Source organism: Manacus vitellinus, unplaced genomic scaffold (genome assembly GCF_001715985.3).
Source record: "Manacus vitellinus isolate BGI_N305 unplaced genomic scaffold, ASM171598v3 scaffold_27_pilon, whole genome shotgun sequence".
Taxonomy (NCBI): Eukaryota; Metazoa; Chordata; class Aves; order Passeriformes; family Pipridae; genus Manacus; species Manacus vitellinus.
In genome coordinates this window covers 3,860,699-3,880,787 of record NW_021940039.1, presented here as the reverse complement: position 1 = coordinate 3,880,787, position 20,089 = coordinate 3,860,699, and the positions used below count along the sequence as shown (strand labels likewise).

The 20,089-nt window shown below is 50.2% G+C and overlaps 1 protein-coding gene across 1 annotated transcript in view; it reads left to right on the top strand.

Moving 5' to 3' along the window:
- Positions 1–203: 203 nt before the first annotated feature.
- The window catches only part of ADAMTSL2 (ADAMTS like 2), a 24,066-nt gene continuing 4,180 nt past the window's right edge, over positions 204–20,089 (top strand). Inside the window, exons 1-14 of the mRNA XM_029960568.1 lie at positions 204–323; positions 1,353–1,495; positions 2,090–2,165; positions 2,572–2,674; positions 4,332–4,477; positions 4,579–4,702; positions 5,662–5,742; positions 6,931–7,106; positions 8,035–8,377; positions 9,074–9,455; positions 12,963–13,066; positions 14,927–15,053; positions 16,987–17,200; positions 18,892–19,047. Coding sequence (XP_029816428.1) covers positions 213–323; positions 1,353–1,495; positions 2,090–2,165; positions 2,572–2,674; positions 4,332–4,477; positions 4,579–4,702; positions 5,662–5,742; positions 6,931–7,106; positions 8,035–8,377; positions 9,074–9,455; positions 12,963–13,066; positions 14,927–15,053; positions 16,987–17,200; positions 18,892–19,047 — 2,286 coding nt within the window. The 5' untranslated portion in view covers positions 204–212. The remainder of the gene's footprint in view (positions 324–1,352; positions 1,496–2,089; positions 2,166–2,571; positions 2,675–4,331; positions 4,478–4,578; positions 4,703–5,661; positions 5,743–6,930; positions 7,107–8,034; positions 8,378–9,073; positions 9,456–12,962; positions 13,067–14,926; positions 15,054–16,986; positions 17,201–18,891; positions 19,048–20,089) is intronic.

Genomic DNA, 20,089 nt, shown 5'->3' with positions numbered 1-20,089 from the left:
GGAAGTGAGCCTGTACTGTGTTAATGCTTCCACTAATTAAATATAATTTTAGGCTCAAACCCTTGCAGTCACTGGAGGCTGGTGTCACTTGGCTGACTGGGAATGCTGGAGAACACATGTGCTGTGTAACCCAGGCAGCAAAGCAGCCCCTGCTGCTGGTGGTGGGGCTGGGTGGGATTTTTGCTTAGTGCAGTGTCTGGTTGCTTTCTAGGATGAAGGTACCTAAGTGGAGGTGGAGCAGCATCTCCATCAGTGCCCGATCGCAGCTGAAAGGCACCCTGGCCCTTCTTCTTGTGGGCAACGTTTTCTTTGTGATAGCTCAGGTAAGAACATCACCTTCCAGGGGGTCCCTGGGCTTTAAAATGCTGCAGTGTCTGAAAGAGCAAACCCTGGGGCTTTTGCAGGACTACTCTGTGCATGCATCAGGTCTCCAGAAGGCGTGGAGCTTTCTGACTTGGCTTAGCTCTTTAGTTTGGGCTTGTAAGTTGTACCTTTTAGGGGACAATAATAAGGTTGTACTTTCATGGCTAACAGTATTCACAGGTCATTTCAAGGACTCTGAAAGGCTGAGCCCTGCTCTAGGGCATCACTCCTCGGTCCCTGCAGTGGCTGGAGCTTTCATTTACTTTGCATGGAATAATTTTATCCCTTTTTCAGTAAGCACAGAAATTATAGCACTCCCCTAATCAGCAGGTGATTCTGGGGGGAAAATTAAGTCCCTCCCACTGCAATGAGCAATAGCTGGGATCCCCCAGCAGGCTCTATGCCCCTTGGTAAGGGATGTGGATGCATCTCATTTGGCCTCTGCATGGCTGCACCAGGAGGTGGGACGTGGGGGTGACAGGGACCCTCCTGATGTGCCAAACCTGTGCTTGCAAAGAGAGCACACAGGCTCCTCCAGCCTGCTGGCACCCAGTGGCACCCACTAGCATGCTCTCCTGCTGCAGAGGGGTTTTGAAAGGGTTTGCTGAAGCTTTCAGTGAAGCTTTTGGCTGCAATTGGCTTTTCAGCTCCCTGAATTCTCTATGGAACAAGAGTCAGAGAGCACCAAAAGTCTTGGAGCGTTTGGGGTTATTTGGGAGCTTGGTTTTGCCAACTGAGAGAAACAATGAGCATTTCCTTTCCTGAGGAATCCCAAATATTGCCTTTTCATTCCAATTTGTAATGAAAACACAATTGGAAAAATGCAAGACTTCTTGCAGGATGGAACCCTCAGAGCTGACCTCAGCTGGAGAAGGCAATGCTCTGATCTCACAGGGCAGGCTGGGAGGGGGATGCCCTCAGTCCCCTCACCCAGGCTCCGAGGTGTGGACACTGACTGCTGCTTCTCTTGCCCCACCTGCTCCAAGCAGGACCTGACACAGACCTCCAACAGCCTGGAGGAAGGGGCAGACGTCACGGCGTACTGGTGGGGCGAGTGGACCAAGTGGACGGCGTGTACCAGGACCTGTGGGGGAGGTGTCAAATCCCAGGAGAGGCACTGCCTGCGGCAGAGGTACGGCACTCACTTGGTGAGGGGGGGGGGAGGAGACTCCAGCTTGCTGGAGGTAAACTTGATCCAAAATGTTGTTGCTCAGTGAATAAGGATTGATAGAAAAGTGTCTGAACCCTCTTTGGGCAGAAGGTGTGTCCCTGAGGGTGCTGTGCTCTGGGCATCCCTGCCAGGGCCACCAGCCAAGCTACTCCTGTGCTGGCCCTGCAGTGTCTCCAGCAGGGATTAGTGCAGCAGACACACTGTAAGCCCATTCCCAAGGCTTCTGGGCACAGCAGTGAGGACCCCCGTGGTGCAGGGTTGGTTGGGGACCTGCTGATCCCAGGTGCTCTGTGCCTGGCTCTGCTCTCTCCAGGCTGTGTGGTCACCAAAAAGCACTTTGTAAACTTTGTCCCCAGCCCTCATCCCCATGATACCTGCTGGAATAGTTGATGCTGCAGGTAACAAAGCCAGAGAGACCTTTGCTACCCACTCCAGGGAGATTATGTTAGATCTCTCTGCTACATGGAGACTGACCTTACAGAGACAAGGGACAAATATATCTAAAAAAGGGAAAATTATTTTTGATCCTTGTCTAACCATCATCTCCTTATTCAGAAGAAAATCGGTGAGTGGGCTGGCTAATAAAACTTGCACTGGGACATCCAAAAGATACCAGCTCTGCAAAGTACAAGTAAGGATATCTTTTGTCTTGTTGGGAACAATCAGTGTGGGAAGTCATGTGTGGCATTTCTGGGTCCCTCGGAGAGGCAACACTATTTGCCCTGTAGCTGTCACCCTGCTGCCCCTCCAAGCAACTGGGAGTCCCCTTCCTTAATGCCCATCACTATTATGTCAGGACTTTGGGCTTTTTACCTTTTCTGGGGGCTGTAAAACCCCAACGTGAGTGATAATTGCACCATTTCCCAGGGGGTTCCCCCTGGCTGTTCCTGCAGTGGGGGGAGGAGAAGGAGGAGGAGGAGGAGGATATAGCCCTGGATGGGGAAGGTGGTGGAAACACTCCTTGCAGCTGGTCGTGATGTGCCAGAAACTTTTCCTGCACTTTGTTTCCATCAGGATGTTAATGTATCCTATTCTAGGAGTGCCCTGCGAACGGAAGGAGCTTCCGAGAGGAGCAGTGCTCATCATTTAACTCCCATGTGTATAATGGCAGAACATATCAATGGAAACCTTTATATCCTGGTAACAAGACATTCTTTGTGTGTTTCATAATGCTCAGCCAAATATTTTGATAGTTATGATGCTGCAGCCTGCAGGAAGGCTCCTCCTCTGCTGTTTCAAAATGATTTTTCAGAGGCACAATCAGCTGTCCCAACTTCCAAAGGCATGTTTGGCAGCTGCAGGGTAGCTTAAAAATTGAATAATAACACGAATTTGAGGCTGTAGCCGGTGTTGCTCTCAGCTCATGGGGGCCAGAGGGGCTGGAGGGGGATGTGAGAGCATGGGGTGATGGGCTATGCTGGCAGGGAGGGTCAGGCTCACCCGGACAAGTGTCCTTTGAGATGAGGCCATTGCTGGCTGTGCTGTGTTTCGGTGACATCTGTCGCTCCCACGCCCTCCATGTGCTCTGTCAAACGTCACCCAGATTCAGTCAGTCAGTTTGGTCACCCAGGGTGAGCGACACAGAACTGCAGGAACAACCTGGGAGTCAGAGACTGAGATTTTATTTAAATTTTAGACACCAAACTCCCATCAGAACCAAGTGTTACAACACAAATCATGGCCAAGTTTTAGAGCTACTGGGTACTCAAGACCCTTCTCCTGTTGAGGAGGCTGCTGAGTGCTGGTTCTTCAGATTCACAGTGCCATCGGGTGCCTAAAAATAGAGGTGGGATCTGTTGCAACTTTATTTTAGTGGTCTCTGTCCATGCCTAAGAACAATCACTCTCCATGAAATCACTTGTTGCCTCCTTTACTGTGTAACAAGCCCTTCCCTCTCCAGCCCTGGCAGGGTCAGCAGGGTAGAACTTGGCCCATGAGCTGCAGCTCCTTGGTGGCTTTGTCCCTTTGCTGTGGCAAGGTGACAGTTTCTCTAAACATGTTTGTTCCTCAGGCTGATTCACCAGGGATGTTGCAGTGAATTGCTTTGTGTTTTAGCAGGTGCTCATGTGGCTCCTGGGGGATTTGCACAGTAATGTTTTGACACTGGTGCTGCCTTGCTGGGGCACACAGGCCAGTGGGTACACAACTGCTCAGGATTTGGGGGAGATAAACACTTGGCATCATGTTTTCTGATGCAAATATGAGTTTGTAATTTGTTTCCTGTGGATGTTGTAAAATGTGGGACTGCTGTGCTGGTGGATGCTGCCAGACAGTTTTGTCTGCAGAAAGCAAAGGGCAAATTAAGTCCAATATGGGGTGAACATTTATGGAAAAGTTATATAGTTATAAAATGTTTTAAGTTGCTATGGGTTTGAATATAGGCTTACTTATGTCTTTCTAACAATACATCTGTTTATTTAACTCCTGTATGGAGTGCTGCTATGTGAACATGCATGTTTTTGTGCAAGTCTCTGCACAGAGCAGTGTTGCTGCTTCGGTGCCTGCCCTGGGCTGATGCTGGTGATGCCACTGGCATCCCTTGGGCATCTCTTCCTGGCAGCAGAGAGGTCTGCCAGGCTGTGCAAAGCCTTGCAGCAGAGGGCTGTTACACTGTCAGAAGTGCCATCTCCTGTCTAGCCTGAAACACAAGAGGTGGCAACTTCTGAACTGTTGGCTGCTCTGCAGTTGTTCTGTTGCTGCTGTTGTTTAGCTTGGCAGAGGTTCCTTGACTTCTGTAGGATGAAAGTTATTGTGTTTCTGCTGGTTTTGAATATCTCTTTATATCCTTTCCCCTTAGATGACTATGTTCACATTTCTAGCAAGCCCTGTGACCTTCATTGCACCACCGTGGATGGCCAGAGACAGTTAATGGTTCAGGCTCGGGATGGAACATCCTGCAAATACACTGATTTCCGAGGGGTTTGCGTGTCTGGAAAATGTGAGGTTGTTAAACATTATAGCAAAAATACTGTTAGTAGCATTCAGAAAATTGCGATGGTGCAACGTTTGCCTGACCCTCAATGCTCTGTTTGTGCATTTTTTAGCCCATTGGCTGTGATGGCATTCTCTTTTCCACCCACACCTTGGATAAATGTGGAGTTTGCCAAGGAGATGGGAGCAGCTGCACCCACGTAACCGGCAGTTACCGGAAAGGAAATTCTCATCTTGGTGAGGCCTTGGGGACCGTGGGCTTTATTTGTGTCAGAGGGCTGATTTTAAAATGTACTTATTTCTTTGGCAAATGGCTTTCAACCCTTACCAACTGCCCAGCTTCAGGTTTTTTTTTTTTTTCCCCACGTGTTCTGTGTGTGTTAATGCCACTTGTAAATTTGGGCAGAGAAAGCCTTGTTTAAAAAAAAACAAACAACCAAACAGGAATTTCGCATGAGGGTTGTCAGAAACCAGAGGTGTCTCTGGTTTTGATTGGTGCAAGAGGGTTATGCAAGAGGGTGGTGTCTATTTTAGCCAAAACCAGGACACTCATGACCCAGTAAGACTAGAAATAAATTATTTGTAATAACAGGAAGCTATGATATTTTGAAACACCAGGATTTCAAAAATCAGCAGAACCTACTTGTCCTAAATATAGCAGTCTAACTCAGGAATTGTGATTAATGCTCTCTGAGGATCAGTTTGAGATGGAACAAGCTGCAGGAACCTCAGTGGCTGTAGGAGTACTTGTCCCATCCCATCTCTTGCCTAGTGCTAAGCAAAGGGGAATCAGAGGAGAAACCAGCTGTAATTTCTTGCAGGTGTTTTAGGAAGACTGGCTGACAATGGGATCAGTACTGAACCATGAGACAGCTTCTCTAGCTGATGATATATTTGAAGATAGCTTTTTCTTACACCAGTTTTGATAAACATGATATCTGTGCATGTAAGGATTTCATCCTTTCCCCCCTTTGGATGCGTTTTCCCCCTGTAAACCAGGATGAATTTCCTATTACCGACAAGATCATATTTTCAGCTTAACAGTTACCAACATTAGGGGCTTTTTTAAATCCATGACTCCTCAAAAATAATTTTGGGCCCGGGCCAGGGTGTTTACTATGTTGCAGGGACTGTGGAGTGTTTCATTCAGATTATGTGTTACAAAGATCCTTTCATTAATCCGTAGTTTCCCGTAGGCTACTCTCTGGTAACGCACATTCCCGCTGGAGCGAGGGATATCCAGATAGTGGAACGGAAGAAGTCTGCAGATGTTCTGGGTGTGTATAACCTCTTGGTGCTTCCCTAGGATGCATGCCTATGCTGGATAATGCTTTTTCCAATGCGAAGCTGGAAGCAGTTTTGTCATCCTAGAATATCCTGAGTTGGAAGGGACCCACAAGGATCATCGAGTCCATTTATTGCAGACATGAGCTAAATCTGTAGTCAATGCAAATCCAACCGTGTTGTCTAAGCCAGTGTGTTGCTCTTCTCTGCAGTCTCTGAGCACCTGGGCCGTGTTTATCAACACTTTGATTGCTTTAATGCAGGAACTGTTGGTCAATATTATTGTGATTTCAGTGTGGTGTGACAAACACTCTGGTGCTGGATCACAGATGGCCGAGTGATTTCACCTCTCTTGTGATTCCCTCCACGTTCTCCCACATGGGGAATGTGCAATGGCCCCATGAAAACAGCACCAAGAGGATGTTATCTACATGTTGCCTCACTGAACTGTTGGCGGCCACACCATCCATCTCATGGTGGAGGTGGCAAAGCTGCTTGGGAGCAGTGTGGAAAAATATGGACTTGCCCAAGAGAAGCACATTTGCTGCTGTCGTGCTCTGCTGCCTCAAAGGCTCGTGCCATGTGCAGGAAGGTGGATGCCACACCCTTGGAAGTGTTCAAGGCCGAGTTGGATGTGACTCTGAGCAACCTGGTCTAGTGGAAGGTGTCCCTGCCCATGGCAGGGGATTGGAACAAGATGAGCTTTAAGGTCCCTTCCAATCCAAACTATTCTAGGATGATTCTATGAATGAAAAAGGCTTGGTTTAGTTAACAGTTCCTGGGCTAGCTCTGGGTGACCTATTTGGGCCACTGCTGGCTCAGGTGGCATCAGCTCAGGGCTCCCAAGGAGACAGCTCCTGCCCTTGGCCATCTGACAGGCTCTGTCTGCAGGGCTGGGATTGTTAAATGTTCACCCTGTGCTGGTGCCAAAAGGGTGAGAGTAGCCATGGGCAAGTGAAAGCCACATACCCAGGAGCTTGCAATGTACACATGGCCCAGAACTCTGGGCACATAATCGTGTGATTTGTGTTGGAGATAAGTGACCAATGCATTGCAGTGTAGGAGAATTGCTTGTTTTATGACTGTGACACTCTAATTTTATCCCCTGAATGAACAAGGGGTGGTATCACACACCTCTGCTCTTGCATGTGATGGCCCTGACTTTTCTCTCTCATTTGAAGCTGTGGCTGATGAAGCTGGGTACTATTTCTTCAATGGGAACTATAAAGTTGACAGTCCAAAGAACTTCAACATTGCAGGCACAGTGTTCAAGTACCGCCGGCCCATGGACGTGTACGAGACCGGCATCGAGTACATTGTTGCCCAAGGACCAACAAATCAAGGGCTGAACATAATGGTGAGCTTTGATTTTTGGGGTTTTTTTTTCAGGTTCTCAAGGCTGGGGGTGATGGGGAAGAGAAAACCTGCACTGGATCAAAGAATGGGTGGCCATGGAAACAGAGTCCTGCCACATGGCCAGCTTGAGGAGGGGAGTGGGAGCAGTGACCAATTACTTACACAAACCTACTTAATCTGTACTGGTGCTCTCGGGTGCAGGCAGGGCTGTGAATAATGAATGTGGGCTTGGTAACTCCTCTCTGCAGGGAGAAGATGCCTCAGGCACTGCAGGGGGATTTTTCTTCTGCTCCTTGGCACTTGTATCCAAGTTACCTGGCAGGAAAAGTGAAAATAAGAAATTGGGCCAGAGAGCTTAGACAAGTGCATAAAACTTAAATCCCAATTCTTTCCTGAAAGCAAACCATCTAAAACCAGGCATTTGGAGAAAAGTCCCTTAATTTTCTCCTGGGCAACCAGCCAGAGCCCAACTCCTGAGATCTTCCATGTAGCCCCAGGCTCCTCTGGAAGGGGAAGCAATGGTTGCCTGGGTGCTTATAAAACATTAGACCAGTAAGAGGTTGTAGTGCCTCAGCTGGGAGTCCCCAGCCCCACTGTGGGTATAGTAGCTAGAGGGTGTGTGTGCTCTTCATGAAGCCACCAAAAAAAGGCTTTGCCTTTTTGGTCAGTAGGTTCTGAAGTGGCTCTCCCAGGTCTCTCGTCACTCGGTGTGATCTGTGGCTCACAGTCCCTGAGCTGGGACTAATCCCCATGCCAAATAACCCTTGGAAAACTGTGGTGGGCTCCAGTTGGAAGAAGCTGGCAATGTGAAGGAAAGCAGATTGGAAATAGCAAAGTAGATGCTCACCAATTGTCAAGTCCAAAATGAATCACAAGCTCTGTGTGCCATACATTCACTGCAACTGCTAATAACTTAATTTGTTTGCTAGGTCTGGAATCAAAATGGCAAGAACCCGTCCATCACGTTTGAATACACTCTCCTGAGGAAGCCACACTCAAAAAATCTGCAGCCCATCTACTACACCTTCTCCGAGTCAGACAGTGAAGAGAGCAGGGAGTTCGATGGGGACGTGCCACTGGGTTTTATCCAGCACAATGCAACCTACTTTGGGAAAATCTCCACGGAAAGGATAGACTTGGAGAACCAGGTGTTTGGAAGGCAGGACACGGAGGAAGATTTAAACTTGAGCAAAGGTCAGGAAACCAATGAGGTCTATGAAAGAGCAGAAACAATTGACTGTGAGCCAAAACTGAAGGGCAAACAACCCCAAGGTAAGGAGGAGACTTGGGCCTCACTGTTCTGCTTCTCAGAGCTCTTGTTGAGAAACGCTCTGTTTCTACCTCTGGTGACCCTGTTGGTTTGTGTTTCGGAAACCTCGGAAAGTTCTTTAAAACATCTCTGCTCATAAATCCTCTTTGCCCTTCAGGTTCTGGTTTCTGGTGGGGGTTGGAGGGTGGACAGTGGGTAAAGTCTCCCCGCTGATGCCCTGCTGTGCTTTGCTTCATGCTGAGGACAGGAGGGAGCCCTGGGTACTCAAAACTCCCCATCACAACATTTTCTGTCAACACCCACCCCTCCCCAGACCCCAGCAACTTCCTTCCCACTCAAATCCCTTTGGCATCCCACCCTCAAACTGCCTTGAGTGCTTTCCCAGCATGGCTGCATGTGCTCTGGGGCCAGGAGGGCACCTTCCTTTCCGACCTCTGCTACTGCTTGGGGCAGTGCTGGCGGGTGCTGAGCTCTCCTCTGGCCACACCACAGAGGGAATAAGACCCACAAAGCTGCACACCCTCCCCAAAGGGGTACAATCCCATGAGATTCCCCCTCCCCAAGAACCCAACTCCTGCCTCTCTTCCCCTGGGTGGCTGCTCAGGCGTGTCCCCGCTGCTCCGGGCTGCTTTCCCCTCCCAGGCTCAGTGCATTTTGTGGTTGTCACTGTTGTTTCCCCCCTGTTGGCTCCAATCTAGATTCAAACGTAACCAGGTCTACTTACCAGACAGACCATGACGACAGAGACTTCGACCCCAGGTTCGCCTCCAGGGAGTTCCTCTTGGAGAATGCCATCACGGACAAGCTGCTGGACAAGGCCTCGGACTCCAAGGAGCTGGTGCTCAACATGACCATGAACAGCATCTTTGCCCAGGGAGACCCCATCAACTCCGTGGGGTCACACATTGACAGCCTCTACGTTGACTACGAGGACACTGATGGGGTTGTGACCTACTCCATCAACAGCACTTACCTGGAGCTGAGCAACGGCAAAACCACCAACACGTCGGCAGAGACACCGTTTTCAAACACCACGGTCACCGTGAGCAGCCCTCAAGGGAACAGAACCCACAAAGCAAGGTAGGACACGAGTCTTTAATTGTAGTAGTTCCTGCTTAGTGTTGTTTTCAACTCATAATAGCCCTTTGCTGAATGCAGACCCCATTGCATGTTTTCTCTCTGCTTTGGAAGCAGAAGGTAAGTGGGGGTAGGATGATGTACATGTAAGTTTTCTGTTGGGAGTTAATTTCGAAGGAAGGGCCAGAGGTTTGGGAGCAGAAAGTCAAGAGAGTGTTTAAGCAAGAGGAAAGCTAATTGTCCTCCTTAGTGGGCATGTTGGTAAGTCCCTGTTGACATTTGTCAGCTTAGGCCTTGCTCTCTCCTGTCACAGCTTGTTGTCAGAGCCATGGCCCCTTTTGCCTTCTCTTGACATCCTGCTCCAATTCCCCAGCCCCTTCCTCCGAGTTCTGATGCAGCAGAAGTTGGTCCTGGCCCCTTCTTACCCACCCTGTTGACTGCCACCTATGATCCTCCTCCCATGTGATGGCAGGAACGTCCTTCCAGCACCTCCCAGGCACAGCCCTGCCTGGGAGATGTTGGAGAGGCAGAGCAGGACACCAGGAGCTCCACTGCAGGTCCTGCAGGAGCAGCCTGGGTTTGTTGCCTCAACAGCTGCAGAAGCAGCACAGGAGTCACTGTTTGGACAGGAATATCACAAGCTCTGCAGTAGCAGCTCATTGATTGATATTGGGACCTTCAGGATTCCTTTAATGGCTGTTTTGAGTGGAAATGTTACAAAATGCCCGTACTGACAGCGGGATGTGGCTCTGGGTTTGGTGTGCCATGGGCAGGGGGCTGGAGCACAAGGCATGGGAAGAGCTTTGGGGGCTGGAGTTGTCCCATCAGGAGGAAGGGAGCTGGAGGGACAGCCAGAAACTGTGTTGGAGGGAATGGGGGTTGGAGACAAGGGAAAACCTCTTTGTCCTGGTTTGGGGCAGGGTCAGGGATCCCCATCCTTGGAGAAGGGCAAGGCCCTGTGGGACCAGTCTGTTATTGGGGTCAGCCTAGTTCTGGGCAGGAGGTTGGACTTGAGACCTCCCAAATCCATCCCAGGCTCAATTTGGGATGGATGGTGCCTTTTTGCTCATTTTCATTCCCTGTCAATGAACAAGCAAGGGAAGATCAGCTCTTTGCAGCCAGTCTGTCCGTGTGGGACAGTGTTGGTTGGAGGTGGGGGAGTTTATTGCCTTCTGAACTCTTGTAGGTCTTAGTGTGGATGGATTTACCCAGTTACAGGAGCACCTTGCAGGAGCTCTCCCAGAGAGGTGTTCCCTCTCTAGGAACAAGCCCCACTGGGATGGGGATGGATGGGTGGCTCTTGGGCCATGGTAGGGATGCAATGCTGCTTCTCCTCTCCTGGAGCAGTTTAAAAATGTTCTAGGATGTGTGGGACAGATCCAGGCACCCTTCATCCTTCATCCCATGCTGTGGTGTGCAGCCAGGGCTTATCCTGCAAGAGAACCCACCCTTTTGCTTAGAAAAAACCCCTGAAATTACCCAGAGAACTGTCAGCCCAGGGACTCTGGATGTTGATCTGTGGTGTTTATGTGTATTTGTCAGGATTATTCCTCTACTACGGGGACTGTTTTGGGAAAAGGGGAAGCCCAGACCTCAACTAGGGATGAGGGACTGGTGCTAATTTTTTGTGCTGTTGTTGCTTGAAAAACATGAAAAGCACAGGCAGGGAAGAAAATACTTGATTTCATTATAAAGCTCATAATAAAGAGAAAAAATAAAATAAAAATCTCCCCAGTTTTATGGGACAATGAGCTGCTGTTTGCATTTAGAAGAGAACAAAAGGACAGTTTTGTCTTTGCTGGAAATGGTCAGAGCTGAACTCTGCCCTGTGCCCAAATGTATGATTCCTATGGAAAGAACTTGTCCCTGCGACCTCCTTATGCATAGAAGCTCTTTTTTGGGATCACATATGTTAAAGGGACACTGTTGAAAGATTTTTCTGTCCTCAGATGTAGGATAAAACTTATTTTGAAGAATTTCTCCTTTTCAAGGGAGAGGGGTCTGGGTCACAGGATAACTTGGTGGTTACACTGGTGCCTTAGAGCAGGGTATAGAGTGAAGGATCCAGGTAATACCCCGTTTTCTAGGCAAATTAAAGCACAAAAAGCAGGTGTTGGCTATGTTTTAATGGATCTCACTGACAAGTGTAATTTGTGAGCCCTCTCCTGGCTGGGTGGCAGCTGGTGGCACGTGGCAGGGACCAGGGGCTGGTGTGGGTCCCCAGGCAGAGCTGCTGTGGCAGATAAAACCCTATTTATAGTGAGTCGAGGTTGCTATTTTTCCACCAAAAAAAAAAGTCACATTCATTTCAGTTCCATTTCAAACGCAGGAAGCGACCCTTTGCCAAACTGACAGAGGCAAAATCAACAGGGAAAATGAGATTGTTGTTGTTTTAAATCCTTCTGGAGGCTCAGTGCTGGTGGTGGAAGGAGGGTGGGTCCGAAAGGAAACGGCTGGATTCTCAACAGTGTCCTTTTAAAGGTTGATTTGATAGGCTGGACCTGAACTTCTTCTTACAAACAACTAAATAAGGCAATTTCAGAGCTTCTGCTGCCTAGAAATCATACAAGCTGCATATCTCGCCAGGCCAGAGACAACTGGATATCAGGATACAACCTTGTATGCTATTCCAGTGTAGCTGTTTCAAGGGTTTGAACAAAGGTATGAGAACAGAATCGAAGCCTTTTGTTGTAAAGGTGCAGTATCCCTGATGTGTTACGCCCTCACAGCCTGGAGGATGCACTGAACGGGGAAAAGCTGCTGTTCTTGGTTTGATAAATGCATTTTTGTACACCAGGCTGACTCTGTTACTCCTTTCCCCCATGCATTCTGTGTTTGAGCACAGTGTGGATCTGAGAGACACAAATTACCTACCTAAAACAAACCAAAATGAGCCAAAGCAAAGAAAGAGCGGCGAAAGCAGCGGGCAGGCAAGTGGGCTTTGAGAAACGGGCTCATAAACTCCTGTGCCATGTGCTGGCTTTGGGAAGCAGTGAACTGTGGAGATTGGAGCAGCCGAAATCTCTGCTGCACTGAGCAGCACGAGTTGGTTTGCCCAGCCCTGGAGACACAGGGGAGGAGATACTGCACCTTTAGTCACTGTATGCCGAGGGCCAGGTGTATTTGAGCAGAAAATGCAAACTTTTTTGTTAAATTCTGAACTGTTTCTACTTGTGGGTATTTTTATCCCATTCTCTCTATTTCTAGACAGTGGAAGCTCTGCCTCTAACCGGGCTGGGGATTCTACTTGGGGCTCAGGACAGGTATGTTGTGAAACAAACAAACAAACAAAAAATTGATTCAAACAAACAAACCTCCCGAAAAATCAGAAAAACCAAACCCAAACAAAGCCAAACAAAGCACATCCCCTCCCAAACCCAAACCCAACCAAACTGCAGCCAGATGTGTGTGTCTGTCGTGGCCTGTCACCGCTCGCCTTGTAAATGCCTTTTTTGTTTGTTTTGTTTTTTGTTTCTTTTTTTTTGTTTTGTTTTGTTTGCTTATCGCTAGAAACAGATTGAAGTTGTTAAGAAAGGGCCAAGGTGTGAGTGCTGCTGACATGTACAGGTGGAAGCTTTCCTCCCATGAACCCTGCAGCTCTACATGTACCACAGGTAGTTATATGAAGCAGCCAAATTCTGCACAACCGCTGAAATCACCTGGTGTGTGAGTCACTTTTATGTCTGTTAGGGATGGGAAGGATCTGGTGATGTGTAGGGGATCCTGTGATCTCTGGAGCTGGTTTAGCACGACCCCAGATCTGCTCTGCCCGGGTGTGAAGGCGGGGAGAGGAGCTGGGGGCTGAACATGCAAAGCCCACTGACCCCTCAGGTGTGTTGAGGACCAAGATTTGGTGCCCAGCATGTCCATCCTCCTGCAAAACACCCTCCCTTTGGGGAGCTCTGAATTTTGCCTTTGCTTCCCTTGGCTTTGTGTCCCTGCTGGGGCTCAGCAGGATCCCCAAACCTGTGCCGAGTCTCCTTTTTCTTTCCCCTTCCTCCCCTTTTTTAACAGCTTTGAGGGGTTTGAAAAGCTCAGCTACTTCCCCGCAGAGTGAAATTTTGAAGATTGTTCAGCTCTGGCAGGAAACACAATGGCATTTGGCTTTTTGATTGTGTTTTGTTTCTCCCACTCCTTCTACCCTGGAGCCTGATCTCGGCTGCGAGGGTGTAAATCTGGAACAGCGACATGGATGCCAGGGATATCAAAACTGAGCCTCTCTTCTTTACACATAAATGTCCTCTTTTTGCATAAATTCCTCCTTTTTGCCCCCTGAAAAGCTTCAAGGCACCTGATCTCTCTCCTCCTCCACCCCTTGGTTAGGGGGTCCTGGCCCCTGCCCATCCCTTGTGATGAAGCAGGCATGTGGGTTGTGCACTCGCCTGCACTGTCCCTGAAATAATCCAGATCCTGTGGTGCTTCTGGAATTACAAAGAAGGAAAGAAGGGGGAGAGAGGAGTTTACAGTCTAAGGGACTTCTCTTAAAAGAGCAGATGCAAGAACTTTATATTTTCAGCATTTTTTCTTGTCCAACAGACTCACGCTCACAGCAGGAACTTTGCAAGCCGTCCCTCTCCCCAAGATCTTGTCATCCACATGTTCTGGGCCATTTTTGACTTCTTTGAGCCCCTCTGAACAAATTTCTCCCTTCACTGGGCCAGCCTGCTCTGCCCTGTTTCGCAGCAAGCCGAGAGAGGTTTTACTTAAATTTCTCCCTTCTCATTGCCTTTTCTTAATGACATATCGCAGAGAAGCAAGGCCATGTCAAGAGCTGTAGATCTTTTTTTGGTTTCATGTAAACCATATGTTCCTGAGAGCTGCAATTCTTGTTACCTGTAGCCAGAGCAGCCTCCTGGTCCCCAGCCAGGTCCCAGAATGGACTTCACAACATTTACTCTGGCACGGGAGGCTGCGGGGGAAAAGGTCTCGGTCTGACGACACTGGCTGCTGCTGCTTTCAGAGGGGGAGCAGGAGGGGCAGGTGCTTCCTTGCCAAGCCTCCAGGAGCCCTGCCTTGGCCTGGAGTGCTGGATGCACCTGGGGAGCACCTGGGTGCAAACAGGGTGTAATGCACAGAGAGAGAGGGTGGATGGAGCGGGTTGGGGACCGTTTTCTGTCGCCTCCACCCACGAGGCAGGGTGGGAGCTTCCAAGCAGACTTGGTGCCCTGAGTATTTCCTATAAAAATGTGTTAGTCATATATTGATTTTGGTGGCAAGCCCTGGCAGGGGTGGCCATGCCTGCTTTGGAGCTGGCCAAACCCAACCACGCCGCTCATATTGGCTGGGTGACCACTGCAGTCCTCCCCTCCCGGCAGCATCCATCCCGTGGGACAGAAAGTCCAGCTTGCTGCTGGAGGAAGTTTGGAAAAACGCAGCTAAAAAAAGAAAAAGAGGGGGGAAAAAAAAAAAAAAGAGTTTGGATGTCCGAAATGACCAAGCATCCCGTTGTGTGTGTGTATTCTCTTTGAAACTAGGAGTGATGTCCACATATGCGATGTGTGTTCGCTATGATGGGATCGAAGTGGATGACACGTACTGTGATGCCATGACCCGTCCCGAGCCCATCCATGAGTTCTGTGCTGGGAGAGAGTGCCAGCCAAGGTACCACCTCAACAGCCCAGAGGGCTTCCTCTGCTGTGGATATCTTTGGGGGAGGGGGTCGGTGTGGATTTGGGGGGGCAGCAGGGACACCCTGTAACAACCCCATCCCTCCTCCCCCAGTTCCATCTGCCCAAGCTGCACTGGGTATGCAGCAAGACTTTCTTCCTGAGTGCTTTAGCTCAAGCTGCCAGGTTAAAACTTCCATAAATCCTGGCAGAGTTTGCACCTGGGGCTCTCATCAAGTCCAGCTTTGAGCAGTGCAGGGCCATCCCTGCCTTGGCTGGAGTGCAGAGAACATCTGAGTGAATTGGGTGGAACGACCAGGTTTTCAAACTGTGCCACAAATCCAGCCCTCTGGTTCCTCCAGCATCCTAAACATCACTGAGATTTGCTTGCTGGTGCAGAGGGGAACCTGTGCTGGAAGTCCTTTTGAAGGTTGCCTTCTGACATGGCTCTCAAACACAGGGATTGTTGAGGTGTCCAGTGCAGGGGTGATTGTGAAGGAAGACAGAGGAGGAAAACACATGGAGTATAAGATCTCCTTGAACCTCTCATGTTAAGGCTGAGAGTCAGGGCAGGCTGCAATTGAGGCACGAAAAGTGTGGGGAGGTGAATGGTGCTGCTGCTGGGAACACACCTGCCCTGTGGGCACCATGGGGACTGTGATCTCTATTTGCAATAACTCTGTAATTTTTTAGCACAAATATTAGGGCTCTTTTCATGCTTAGATTCTCCCACTGGTCTTTCATAAAGCAAGTCTTCCTTATGACTGCTGTTCCAGCTCCACTGGAAGGGTTTGCACTGTAGAGAAGAGCTGCTCTGTGATTTACCAGTGGTTGCAGCTTGGTGATGGGTAAACTGGGGAGCACTGGGAATTCAAACAGGTCAGCCAGCACATTCCCTAGCACTTGGGCAGATGGGAGGCTGCTTGAGCTGGCAACACTTTTCCAACAGAAAATGTTAATTTTGACAGATCTGGATGGGGGAGACCTTGGTTTCATCTCCCTTCTGAATTTAAGTGACACCTCTAAATGTGTGACATCTCCCTGCGGCTGCTTGTTGTGCCTGGAGCCCCACATGGGGTGTGAGGCCTTGTGGCAGCCAGAGACAGGGCTCTCCTGCTTGGAGAGTGGCAGCAGTGGGAGGCATGGAGGCTGCACAGGGCAGTCCTGCATCCAGACGAGCTGGAAATTCTGATCCATTTAGATCTTTATATTTTTAGCTCATGATTTAATTCAAAATTTCTATTCTGTTGCTGTACTGTAAAAAGCTTGACTTTTTATGTCTTTATCCTTGGTTTACAAGCTGCTCCTCTCTTGTCAGGACAGTGGTGGCAGGGGACAGTAAGGGACAGGCAGTGCTTGGAGCAGATCCCAGCTCTTCCAGCCTGTCACATGTGGTTAGCAGAGTTAGAGTGATGGTGGGATGTGAATGTCTGTCCCACCACGGCTCAGGCAGCTTTGTGTGACATTATTGCTGGGATTTGCAGGGTGATGGATGGCTGTGTCCTCTCTGCGCCTCAGCTGAGCAGGCAGAAAAGAGAGAGGTCAAACATGGGCAAAGAGCATGACGGAGAAATGTGCTGGCACAGCCGGGGTCACAGTGGGGGAAGCTGCAGCCTGTGGTGACAAACGCTCACTTGTCACCGAGGACACGGGGCCAGGCCCTGCTGGGCCACCCTTCCTCCTGACAAGCTGGTTTTTAGCTGCAAGCACGAACTGGGGTCTGCTGGGTGAAACCACCATATGGCAATGCTTCCCATCCCCTAGGAAAACCTCTCACATCCCTTGAGAAAACCTCTTGTGTGCTGGCAGCCTGACTACAGATCGCTCCTATCGCAGCCACCTCCCTCCAACCGAGGGCAGGCAGGGCTTTCCTGTGGGATGCTCCCATGCCTGGCATGATGGCCCCTCTCTCTCTTCCCTCTCTGCAGGTGGGAGACGAGCAGCTGGAGCGAGTGCTCCCGCACCTGTGGGGAGGGATACCAGTTCCGCATCGTCCGCTGCTGGAAGATGATCTCGCCGGGGTTCGACAGCTCCGTGTACAGCGACCTCTGCGAGTCCGCCGACATCACCCGGCCGGACGAGCGCAAGGTCTGCAAGAACCCGGCCTGTGGGCCCCAGTGGGAGATGTCCGAGTGGTCTGAGGTGGGTCCCTGGCCTGGCAGTGCTCAGGGTCAGCAGCTGTGCCTGCGCTTTTCTGTTCCTTTCCCGGCATAAAGTCACCCACAGCCGTCAGACACTTGGCCTGTGCAGACACTCACTGCTGTCACTGCACGTGGACCAACGTGCAGCAGGGTTTTTTTCCCCTAAAATGAAGATCTGGCTCCCATATAGGATGGGGAGGTCACTGCCATCTGTCAGTTGTGGGCTGCTGAGACCCTGAGGTAGGGCAGGAGCCCACAGCTCAGATCCTCCCACCATGACTTTCTTGGCAGCCTCTTCAACCCCAAGGTGCCAGGGAGGAGATTCCACCTCACACCTGAATTAAATTCCTGTAAACTTCCCTTCCTCACCTCCAATTTCTCTGCAGCACATGGAGAACGAAACCTTCTCCAAACTGTGCCTTAAGCCGATCCCCAAAGCTGCTGAGATGGTTTGGGAAGGCACAGTGCTGCTCCTGTTCTACCTCACTGGTTTTCTTGGGAAAACTTGTGGAAAGGGTTTGTGCCCTGAATTCCTTTCCAGGCACCAACAGTGTTCCAGCACAACCCTTACAAACATAAACCCATGGAAACGACCAAACCAGTGCTGCTTCCTCAGGGTGCCTCTTCCCAAATCAAGCACAGACCTTATTTAAGCAAGAGCAGACTGAGCTCTGAGCCGAGCTGTCCGTGGGTGCCAACCTGCCCCATGGTTTACATCATGAGGAATATGACTCTTCCTCCTGGGAATCTCCCAAAACGCGTCTTAGTCATAATTTCAATGTCTCTGTTCCTCTGCGAGCTGGTGTGCGTAGTTTCCCTGGAGCTGATGGAGTGGCTGGTGCATTCCCTGGTGGTGCAGGATGTTTTGACTTTCCCAACCGGGTAGAGAGGAGCTCCCTGTGCACGTGCTGGCGCGTTTTGTCCGGCGTAGCAAACCAGAGTGGCTTTTTTTTTTACAGAAATCTGTATTCTCCTCCAGCATGTGTCAGGGACAGATTGCTTGAGACAGTCCTGGAGTAGATTGTTCTTAGCCAGCAGCAAAGCTAATCTCCTTTGGATCCCATCTGAGGTGGGGTGCCAAGTTGGCTGGGGAAATAGGCATTAAAAAAAAGCACATTTCAGGGCTCTGAGGATTAACATCTCGGCGCGGTGCGTCTGAGCGCTGTGCTGTTGACACTTTTCCCTGCTTTACGTTATGCACAGAGCAAATGTGTGTGTGAGAGACTGTAGTAACTCAAATCCAGTTCTAAATAATGTCACCGGGCTGTGCAGTGCCAAATTTATCTGCAGCATAAAAATCTCAGTTGTGCAGCTCGGGGGGAAAACATTCTCCAAAGAGGAGCTGGCTGTTCCCAGGAAGGAGGCGAGGGAGATCTCACTCTGTCTCTAAGTGACAGCTAAAACTGTTCAGCTCTGATCAGGCATTTCTGGAGCCTTGGGTTCCCACCCTCTGGCATCACCTGTCAGAGAGCACAGCACCCGGGCAGGATGCAGCCCTCCTGCACCTTGAGCTGACGGCTGAAGCTGTCGAGGGGGTTCTGGGGAAGAGTCTTTTGTGCATTTTCAGCGTGTGCCTTTAGAGTTTCATGTTGAAGTGTGGAAAAAAAAAACCAAACGCGAAGCCAGCGGCTCCCAGCTCCCATCGTGTCGGGAGCCCCGGCTGATGCTGTCCCCCCCTGTCCCCTCCCGCAGTGCTCAGCGCGGTGCGGGGAGCGGAGCGTGGTGACACGGGACATCCGCTGCTCGGAGGAGGAGAAGCTGTGCGACGCCAGCGCCCGGCCCCTGGCCGAGAAGAACTGCACGGGGCCACCCTGTGACAGGCAGTGGACCGTCTCCGACTGGGGACCGGTGAGACCCCGGAGTGACCGGCCGAGTGGCCATCGCAGCCCATCACAGATTGCAGGCTGGCTTGTCTCTGGCACTGGGAGTTTTGGGGTTGGGCTTATCCTCCCTGGTAGCTCCCAGCTCCGACAGACCCGCAGGCAGCCTGTACTCGGATCCAGCCTCCAAACAATTCCACTGCTTTGGCTTTCCCAGTCTTCGTGTCACCTCTGCCAGCACTGTCACCCTGGGTCACCCTGACTGCACTGGTGGTGATCCAGCACCCCAGTGGATCCCATAGATTCTCCCTAGGTCCTCCTTGAGGGTCCTGCCTTGCAGGGGATGCGGTGCAGGAGGGGTTAAACCCTGAGAGACCTGGCTGAGGGCCTTAGTGGGTGTCAAAATCCCTTTGTCTGTCTGCTGCACAGCATTCCTTGGCAATGCTGATGCTCCATGCCCAAAAAATGAACCTTTTCCTTTTTTAAATCCCTTTTCCTTTTTTTTTTTATTTTCCCCTTTCCCTTTCCCCTTTTTCCCCTTTTCATTTTTTTCTTCTTTTCCCCTTTATTTTTCTTTCCCTCTTTTTTTCCTTTCCTCCTTTTTTTCCTCTTCTCCTTTTCTCTTTTTTTTTTTTTTCTTCTTCCTCCCCCCTACCTTTTTTTCCCTTCCTGCACAATTCAGCTCCAGAGACCCCCTCCATCCCAAGCTATTTTTACCCAGGTTTTGATACATTCACATCAGCTAAAAATAAGTAGTTTCCATGGCAGCAGCAGCGCTATGAAACACCAGGAGCCTCTGCAAGAGCGGCCGGGAAAGCGCCGGGGAGCGCTGGCTGCTCCGGGCAGAGCCTGTCTGGCCCTGGGCAGTGGGGGAGGAATATTTGCAACCACTTCCTCGGTCCTCTTTGCCTTGACCTCTTTGGGAGCCACCCCGGGGGTTCCCTGCTTGTGATGCTTCCCCTGCTGCCTGCCCTGAGAGATGCTGAGTGTTGCTCAACACGGTGGGGCCATGGCACTGGCACAGGTTGCCCAGAGAAGCTGTGGCTACCCCATCCCTGGAAGTGTTCCAG